Below are 10,000 nucleotides of genomic sequence, written 5' to 3' on the forward strand. Positions count from 1 at the left end.
GATGGTTTTCTGTTCACACAAAAGCAGAGAGTCAGTGGTGTGTGTGTGTGTGTGTGTGTGTGCGCGTATACAGAGTATCAGCGGTGAGGAGTGGCCCTCCTCCAGCATCCTGGTACTCTGACAGACAGCTCTCTGATTGGCTGCTCACCTCGTCCTGAGGGCTGAAGGTGATCTGAGTGGACCCGCCTCCCAAATCCAGCATCCCGACTGAGGAGGAGTCACTGTGGAGGTCACCTGAGAGGAACACACACACACACACACACACACACGCACACACACACACACACACACACACACACACACACACACACACACACACACACACACACACACACACACACCAGAGAGGTGGTTATACACACCTGAGAGGAGGTTACACACACACACACACACACACACACACACACACACACACACACACACACACACACACACACACAGTCTTCTCACCAGTCAGGAAGTTGACGGTGATCCAGGCAGAAATCCCTGAACAGAAACAACATGTTCAGTTATTATGAAGACTCCAAACAGGAATAATAGTAGTAATACTAATAGTAGTAGCAACAATAGTAATAATAATAATAATGATAATGGTAATAATAGCAACACTAGTAATAATAATAAATAGTAATAGCAACACTAATATAGTAACACTAGTAATCGTACTAAGTGGTCTCCTCGTGCCCACCAGGACAGGGCAGATGAAGCAGCATGAAGATAATAATAAAGATAATAGTAATAGTAATAATAAAGATAATAGTAATAATAAAGACAATAGTAATAGTAATAATAAAGATAATAGTAATAATAAAGATAATAGTAATAATAAAGACAATAGTAATAGTAATAATAAAGATAATAGTAATAGTAATAATAAAGATAATAGTAATAATAAAGATAATAGTAATAGTAAAGATAATAGTAATAGTAAAGATAATAGTAATAGTAATAATAAAGATAATAATAATAATAATAATAAAGATAATAGTAATAGTAATAGTAATAATAAAGATAATAGTAATAATAAAGATAATAGTAATAATAAAGATAATAGTATAATAGTGATAATAGTAATAGTAATAGACAGGGCAGATGAAGCAGCATGAAGCTAAAGATGCTGTGAGCTCTCTCTTATTCAGGTCAACTCAAAGACAACATTAGTGTGTGCCACTCAGCCGCTCGCATTAGAGCCTTTTACCAGCGACCTCTGACCCCGGCCGACTGCACGATGATTACAGGCTGACAGGACCGTATCATGCAGCTTTCACATCAACCTCTAAGAAGCTATTTCCAAACAAAACAAACACGCGTGGCCGCAGAGAGCGCGGGCTTTAAAACACCGGCACTTAGCATTAACAAGAAGTCTCCACCCAGGAGGCTGGGGTAATCTCCACGGACTCCTGAGAGGAGGACCGTCCATTAGGGACCAGTTAATTCAGTAATCACGAAAAGACATTTATGGACGTAACGAGCTGATCCCGGTCAGAGGAGGAGAAACATGTCGGCCTCCGGAATGAACGGAGATAATAACCCCCAAGATTAAGTGGGACATTATCCCACACGGACATAATTGCTTGTATGAACTACTTTATAAAGGATTGGATTAGAAGAGAGAGAGCCGGCGTTTACAACACAGGACCTACATGTGGGTCCTACATACATATATATAAATACATAAAAATATATATATATATTTATATATATATATATATATATACACACACACACACACACACAGCTACAGTGGTATTAGAGCAGCACAGAAGACAACATCTGGCAGCTGAGGGGTTCACATCTGGATCTATATCGTAATAATAATAATAATAAAGAAGTTGCTCTGGTTCTTTTGGTTATATGTGTGTGTGTGTGTGTGTGTATATATAAATATATATCAAAATTGTTTTTCACAAATACACTACATGTATTATTGGTATTTTTCCCTATTAGCTTATTTTCTCATTGCACAGCTCCTGTCTTCCTCTGTTGCTCTGCTTCAGCCTGCAGCGCTGCTTTCAATGCAGCTGGTTTAAAGGAGAGCTCTTATCCAATCATATTTCACCTCTATGTCTCTATGGAAGAAGAGCGCCTCTAGCTGGTCTTTGCAGATTGAAGTACACGGAGAGTGGACGTTATCATAGTCTTCAACCAATCAGATCTTTAGTTTGACATGCTGGGTGTATTCTTTGACGTGCAGCGCCAGCGGGTGGCCTGGAAGTACGTCACCATTAACATGCACTGTGATTGGTCAGTGGGCCAGCGTGACTTTAATATCAAGCGTTGCTAGCTCACATTCTAGCAATGTGAGCTAGCCTCTCCCACCACCTCCACAGCGCAACAAACAGAGACAGCAGAGAGACCGCGCGAGCTAGCAGCGCGATCTAGCAGCGCGAGCTAGCGGACAGCAGGGAGTTTGGCTGCTCGCGAGCGCTTGCTAGCAGCTGCTGATATCCTTCCTTCTGATCGTGGCTTGTTCTCTTGTGTGTGCGGCGTTTTGGTGCCGTGGTTTTGTTGGATTGTTTTGTCATGTTTTGTTATCACTACATGGATGGTTCTTGTTGATGTGGACTACATGTCTGTTAATGACGAGAGAGACATGTGGACTACATGTCTGTTAATGACGCAGCATCCCGTCATGCGCGTGTTTATGTAAACGATATCAGACGCCACAGAAGGCCCAGGTAGAAAATGCACGGCCCGCCACTGCCTGTAGTATACTGACAGTAGAACATGTTCCTCTGGGTTCCCTCTGCCTGTCGTATACTGACAGTAGAACATGTTCCTCTGGGTTCCCTCTGCCTGTCGTATACTGACAGTAGAACATGTTCCTCTGGGTTCCCTCTGCCTGTCGTATACTGACAGTAGAACATGTTCCTCTGGGTTCCCTCTGCCTGTAGTATACTGACAGTAGAACATGTTCCTCTGGGTTCCCTCTGCCTGTAGTATACTGACAGTAGAACATGTTCCTCTGGGTTCCCTCTGCCTGTCGTATTGAAGGTAATCAGCAGTGTGTTTGGTCTCCGGCTTCATGGCCGTTATAATCCTCCATATTGTTTAATCCTCCATGTTGGCGGTGTCCGTTGGGGAAATCAGAGCGGGTTCTCCGAGGAGGAGAACCATGTGAGCGGCTTCAGGGATTAAAGAGATGAGGTCTCTAATGTAATGAAGTGATGAGGATCATGTTCAGGATGAGACCTCGTTCAGGGCTAACGTCGGCAGACACGTCTTCTTCGTTGCATTTGAGTGGAATTGTCAGAATTAGCAAATGGACTCTTGACCATTGACCTCTAACCGGTTCCTCTTAAGGATCCCGAGTGGAACCACAATGCCTCCAGGAACCACTTCATTTACATCTGATGCTGGTTCATGTTCAGGGAAATCTGTTCCTCAAGACATCACAACATTTCAGGGGAAATGTTGTGCAGCGATACCTCAGTCACGATATTATATTATCATGATACCTCAGTCACGATATTATATTATTACGATACCTCAGTCACGATATTATATTATTACGATACCTCAGTCACTATATTATATTATCATGATACCTAAGTCACTATATTATATTATCATGATACGATCTAGGCCGACTGGTAGGAGACCCCGGGGAAGACCGAGGACACGCTGGAGGGATTATATCTCCCGGCTGGCCTTGGAACGCCTCGGGATCCCCCAGAATGAGCTGGAAAGTGTTGCGGGTGAGAGGGAAGCCTGGGTCGGCCTGCTGAACCTGCTGCCACCGCGACCCGACCCCGGATAAGCGGCTGATAATGGATGGATGGATGGATGGATCTAGGCCGATGATGATCTGCAGTAAAACGTTTTTCCACACGACCTCGTACCTTCATCGGTGCCGTCCATGATGGACACGCTGTCGTCCCGGGACAGGAAGGGAGACTCGGTGAACAGCGCCCTCACCTGGACACAGAGGGAAGCACAGCGAGTTTAGCACGGATTGAAATATCTCCTCTGTCCACCAGGTCCAAGAAATGACATAAAATGATGCGGACGGCCTCAAACGTGTCCACGTCATTCATATCCTAGTAATGGGGTTCAGTGCTTATGTCAGGGACTTCAACATTTTAGGAAATCCTCACTGTCCAGATCAACCCCTCTCTCTTGTCTGCACAGTAACCGCTGGTTAGCTTAGCTTAGCATAAACAATGGAAACAGAGGGAAACTGCTCTGAGGGAGCCGCTCAAACTCACATGAATCAAACCTCTCAGGAGGTTTTACCAGAGCAGCGACAGAAAGTGGATTATTACACTGTTTATTATATTTTACAGTCATGATCATAATCATTTCATTCATGGGAACATACACTTACTTATGTGTATCCTTTATGTCTCTACAACACTAATATTGTTTGATGAATTATTCATATTTTCAGAGGCACATTTGGAATAAAAATCACTTTACATGTAAATAATATATATTGTTCTGCTGTATTTGAACAGTTTATAATATGTGGAGACATTATCACTATATATTTGTAAATTCATACACACGTTGTATTTTGTGTCCTGGCAGCTTTATACTTCATTAAACTGACTAACGGCTGAGTTTGTGCTGAAATCAAGAGAAACCACAGAAGTCCGTTTAAAAGCTTGAACTAAACTCATGAAATGACATTATATTTGCATAACATGTTATATATACATGTGATGTACATACTGTATGTTTATATGTAGCAAATTAAAAGTTCTAGTTTAATCCAAACTGTCTGCTCTTTTGCAAATTGTACTAATCATTTTACTTTTAACGTGTTTTTCGGACACTTTTCACATACTTTTCTGTTACACCTGAACATGTCACATTGGGGATGTCTGTGTGGTTACATACATGTGATGTCTGTGTGGTTACATACATGTGATGTCTGTGTGGTTACATACATGTGATGTCTGTGTGGTTACATACATGTGATGTCTGTGTGGTTACATACATGTGATGTCTGTGTGGTTACATATATGTGATGTCCGTGTGGCTACATACATGTGATGTCCGTGTGGTTACATACATGTGATGTCCGTGTGGCTACATACATGTGATGTCCGTGTGGTTACATACATGTGATGTCCGTGTGGTTACATACATGTGATGTCTGTGTGGTTACATACATGTGATGTCCGTGTGGGTACATACATGTGATGTCTGTGTGGTTACATACATGTGATGTCTGTGTGGTTACATACATGTGATGTCTGTGTGGCTACATACATGTGATGTCTGTGTGGTTACATACATGTGATGTCTGTGTGGTTACATATATGTGATGTCTGTGTGGTTAGATATATGTGATGTCCGTGTGGTTACATACATGTGATGTCTGTGTGGTTAGATATATGTGATGTCCGTGTGGCTACATACATGTGATGTCTGTGTGGTTACATACATGTCTGTGTGGTTACATACATGTGATGTCTGTGCGTTTCATACATGTGATGTTCGTGTGGTTACATACATGTCTGTGTGGTTACATACATGTGATGTCTGTGTGGTTACATACATGTGATGTCTGTGTGGTTACATACATGTGATGTCCGTGTGGTTACATACATGTGATGTCCGTGTGGTTACATACATGTGATGTCCGTGTGGTTACATACATGTGATGTCCATGTGGTTACATACATGTGATGTCTGTGTGGTTACATACATGTGATGTCCGTGTGGTTACATACATGTGATGTCTGTGTGGTTACATACATGTGATGTCCGTGTGGTTACATACATGTGATGTCTGTGTGGTTACATACATGTGATGTCTGTGTGGTTACATACATGTGATGTCCGTGTGGTTACATACATGTGATGTCTGTGTGGCTACATACATGTGATGTCTGTGTGGTTAGATATATGTGATGTCCATGTGGTTACATACATGTGATGTCCATGTGGTTACATACATGTGATGTCTGTGTGGTTACATACATGTGATGTCCGTGTGGTTACATACATGTGATGTCTGTGTGGTTACATACATGTGATGTCTGTGTGGTTACATACATGTGATGTCCGTGTGGTTACATACATGTGATGTCTGTGTGGCTACATACATGTGATGTCTGTGTGGTTAGATATATGTGATGTCCATGTGGTTACATACATGTGATGTCCATGTGGTTACATACATGTGATGTCTGTGTGGTTACATACATGTGATGTCCGTGTGGTTACATACATGTGATGTCTGTGTGGTTACATACATGTGATGTCTGTGTGGTTACATACATGTGATGTCCGTGTGGTTACATACATGTGATGTCTGTGTGGTTACATACATGTGATGTCTGTGTGGTTACATACATGTGATGTCTGTGTGGTTACATACATGTGATGTCTGTGTGGTTACATATATGTGATGTCTGTGTGGTTAGATATATGTGATGTCCGTGTGGCTACATACATGTGATGTCTGTGTGGTTACATACATGTGATGTCTGTGTGGTTACATATATGTGATGTCTGTGTGGTTAGATATATGTGATGTCCGTGTGGTTACATACATGTGATGTCTGTGTGGTTACATACATGTGATGTCTGTGTGGCTACATACATGTGATGTCTGTGTGGTTACATACATGTCTGTGTGGCTACATACATGTGATGTCTGTGCGTTTCATACATGTGATGTTCGTGTGGTTACATACATGTCTGTGTGGTTACATACATGTGATGTCTGTGTGGTTACATACATGTGATGTCTGTGTGGTTACATACATGTGATGTCCGTGTGGTTACATACATGTGATGTCCGTGTGGTTACATACATGTGATGTCCGTGTGGTTACATACATGTGATGTCCATGTGGTTACATACATGTGATGTCTGTGTGGTTACATACATGTGATGTCCGTGTGGTTACATACATGTGATGTCTGTGTGGTTACATACATGTGATGTCTGTGTGGTTACATACATGTGATGTCTGTGTGGTTACATACATGTGATGTCCGTGTGGTTACATACATGTGATGTCTGTGTGGCTACATACATGTGATGTCTGTGTGGTTACATACATGTGATGTCCATGTGGTTACATACATGTGATGTCCGTGTGGTTACATACATGTGATGTCTGTGTGGTTACATACATGTAATGTCTGTGTGGCTACATACATGTGATGTCTGTGTGGCTACATACATGTGATGTCTGTGTGGTTACATACATGTGATGTCTGTGTGGTTACATACATGTGATGTCCGTGTGGTTACATACATGTGATGTCCGTGTGGTTACATACATGTGATGTCCGTGTGGTTACATACATGTGATGTCTTTGTGGTTACATACATGTGATGTGCGTGTGGTTACATACATGTGATGTCCGTGTGGTTACATACATGTGATGTCCGTGTGGTTACATACATGTGATGTCCGTGTGGTTACATACATGTGATGTCTGTGTGGTTACATACATGTGATGTCCGTGCTCTCTGTAATCAGCTCTGTGTTGGGAACGTCTGATAATAAAAGCAAAGCTGCAGATTAAATCACATTCTGGCTCTCGGCCGGTTCTGTTATTACTGATTACTTAAAAGCTTTAATAGACTTTTGCTTTTTTTTTTACATCCCGATGATGACGAAGAGCCTCCTCCTCTTCGTCGGTAGCATTAGCTTCCTGTTACAGCAGATTATTGATCAGCTGATCAGTTTGATTTGATCGGGACGTGGATGAAGTTCATAGCTTTTCAATGTACTTATACACATTTTTATTATTATTTCATGCAGTATTCATGTCTTACATTTTTTATTAATGTTCGATCATTCATTACTTTACATTATTTGTTTTAGCATTAAATTAATTAATTAAATATATATTTAGTTATTATCATCTAATATTTGGCTTACTTTAATATTTAGCCTTTCCTTCATATTTTAAATAAAACCTTTTTATGTTTTGCTGTAATCAGATTTAATGTCACGTTCTTAATATTTAATAGAGCATAAAATCCTTATTAACAGAACAGTGTGTGTGTGTGTCTCTCTCAGTGTGTGTGTGTGTGTGTGTGTGTGTGTGTGTGTGTGTGTGTGTGTCTCACTCGGTCCAGCAGCTGCTCAGCTTTCTCTCCAGGTAATAAACGGAGCCCGGCTGTGGCCTTCAGGACTACAGGGGTCAGAGTCCAGCTGGAAGAGGGAACGCTGGACTTAGCCAGGTCCAAGAGGGCCAGGATCCCCTTTGCACACTGGAGAGAGAGAGAGAGAGAGAGAGAGAGAGAGAGAGAGAGAGAGAGAGAGAGAGAGAGGTAGAGGCAGAGGTAGAGGCAGAGGTAGAGAGAGAGAGAGGTAGAGGTAGAGAGAGAGATGCGTTCAGGTTCCGCTCAGTGAACATGAGTACTGGCTGAAGGTACATGATGACGTTCTAGCATAAATTAGCATAATTAATCAGAGGTCAGGCTGACCTTGTCGGGGTCGTCGGCGTACGCAGACAGTCCAGGCTTTAGGGCCCTGAACGTCTCATGGGCCAGTTTAGGAGCTTCTGCAGGAACCAAGGACACAAGGTATGTTATGGTGGTTATGGTTATGGTAATAATTATTATGGTTATGGTGGTTATGGTAATAATTATTATGGTTATGGTTATGGTAATAATTATTATGGTTATGGTGGTTATGGTTATGATGGTTATGGTGGTTATGGTTATGGTAATAATTATTATGGTTATGGTGGTTATGGTTATGATGGTTATGGTGGTTGTGATGGTTATGGTCATAATTATTATGGTTATGGTGGTTATGGTTATGATGTTATGATGTTATGGTGGTTATGATGGTTATGGTAATAATTATTATGGTTATGGTGGTTATGATGGTTATGGTTATGGAAATAATTGTTATGGTGGTTATGGTTATGGTAATAATTATTATGGTTATGGTGGTTATGATGGTTATGGTTATGATAGTTATGGTGGTTATGATGGTTATAATTATTATGGTTATGGTGGTTATGGTTATGTTGGTTATGATGGTTATGGTAATGATTATTATGGTTATGGTGGTTATGATGGTTATGGTTATGATAGTTATGGTGGTTATGATGGTTATAATTATTATGGTTATGGTGGTTATGGTTATGGTGGTTATGATGGTTATGGTAATGATTATTATGGTTATGGTGGTTATGATGGTTATGGTTATGGTAATAATTATTATGGTTATGGTGGTTATGATGGTTATGGTGGTTATGGTATTAATTATTATGGTTATGATGGTTATGGTAATGGTTATGGTGGTTATGATGGTTATGGCAATGGTTATGGTGGTTATGGTGGTTATGATGGTTATGGTAATGGTTATGGTGGTTATGATGGTTATGGTAATGGTTATGGTGGTTATGGTGGTTATGTTATGATGGTTATGGTGAGGAAAGAAAGGCAGAGCTAGGCAGCATGTTGACGTCAGCTGACCCTGTTCTGAGCCCTTAAATACATAAATACATAACGACATAACTCTGCATAACTAACATCAGCCGTTAGCTCCACGCTAACCAAGCAGCCAAAACTGCACTCAGCCGCGCTTTAGCTTAGCACGAGATAACGAGGCCACCGAGCTGTAAGCCGCCCGCAAGACTGGGAGCTGCTGCTGTGTACTGGGAGCTGTGTGTGTGTGTGTGTGTGTGTATACTGGGAGCTGTGTGTGTGTGTGTATACTGGGAGCTGTGTGTGTGTGTGTATACTGGGAGCTGTGTGTGTGTGTGTGTGTGTATACTGGGAGCTGTGTGTGTGTGTGTATACTAGGAGCTGTGTGTGTGTGTGTGTGTGTATACTGGGAGCTGTGTGTGTGTGTGTGTGTATACTGGGAGCTGTGTGTGTGTGTGTATACTGGGAGCTGTGTGTGTGTGTGTGTGTGTATACTGGGAGCTGTGTGTGTGTGTGTATACTGGGAGCTGTGTGTGTGTGTGTATACTGGGAGCTGTGTGTGTGTGTGTATACTGGGAGCTGTGTGTGTGTGTGTGTGTGTGTATACTGGGAGCTGTGTGTGTGTGTGTATACTAGGAGCTG

General features: G+C 41.6%; 3 protein-coding genes across 3 annotated transcripts in view; 1 reads left to right on the forward strand and 2 right to left on the reverse strand.

Moving 5' to 3' along the window:
- LOC306746939 (uncharacterized protein) overlaps positions 1-10,000 on the reverse strand; it is a 387,486-nt gene that overhangs the window by 115,589 nt on the left and 261,897 nt on the right. The window lies entirely within an intron of this gene.
- The window catches only part of entpd6 (ectonucleoside triphosphate diphosphohydrolase 6), a 19,115-nt gene that overhangs the window by 4,889 nt on the left and 4,226 nt on the right, over positions 1-10,000 (reverse strand). The window contains exons 3-8 of the mRNA XM_079229933.1: positions 8,405-8,481; positions 8,045-8,188; positions 3,843-3,918; positions 451-486; positions 149-234; positions 1-9 (exon numbers count right to left, since the gene is read on the reverse strand). The exon at positions 1-9 is cut by the window's left edge and continues 71 nt beyond it. Coding sequence (XP_079086059.1) covers positions 1-9; positions 149-234; positions 451-486; positions 3,843-3,918; positions 8,045-8,188; positions 8,405-8,481 — 428 coding nt within the window. The remainder of the gene's footprint in view (positions 10-148; positions 235-450; positions 487-3,842; positions 3,919-8,044; positions 8,189-8,404; positions 8,482-10,000) is intronic.
- On the forward strand, positions 9,085-9,383 carry LOC306746465 (uncharacterized protein; the record flags this gene model as incomplete). The annotated part of the gene is made up of 2 exons (XM_079229382.1): positions 9,085-9,093; positions 9,198-9,383. 2 exons carry the CDS (start codon positions 9,085-9,087, stop codon positions 9,381-9,383), a joined length of 195 nt encoding a protein of 64 aa, XP_079085508.1.

The sequence above is a fragment of the Taurulus bubalis genome (genome assembly GCF_910589615.1).
Source record: "Taurulus bubalis genome assembly, chromosome: 14".
Classification (NCBI taxonomy): Eukaryota; Metazoa; Chordata; class Actinopteri; order Perciformes; family Cottidae; genus Taurulus; species Taurulus bubalis.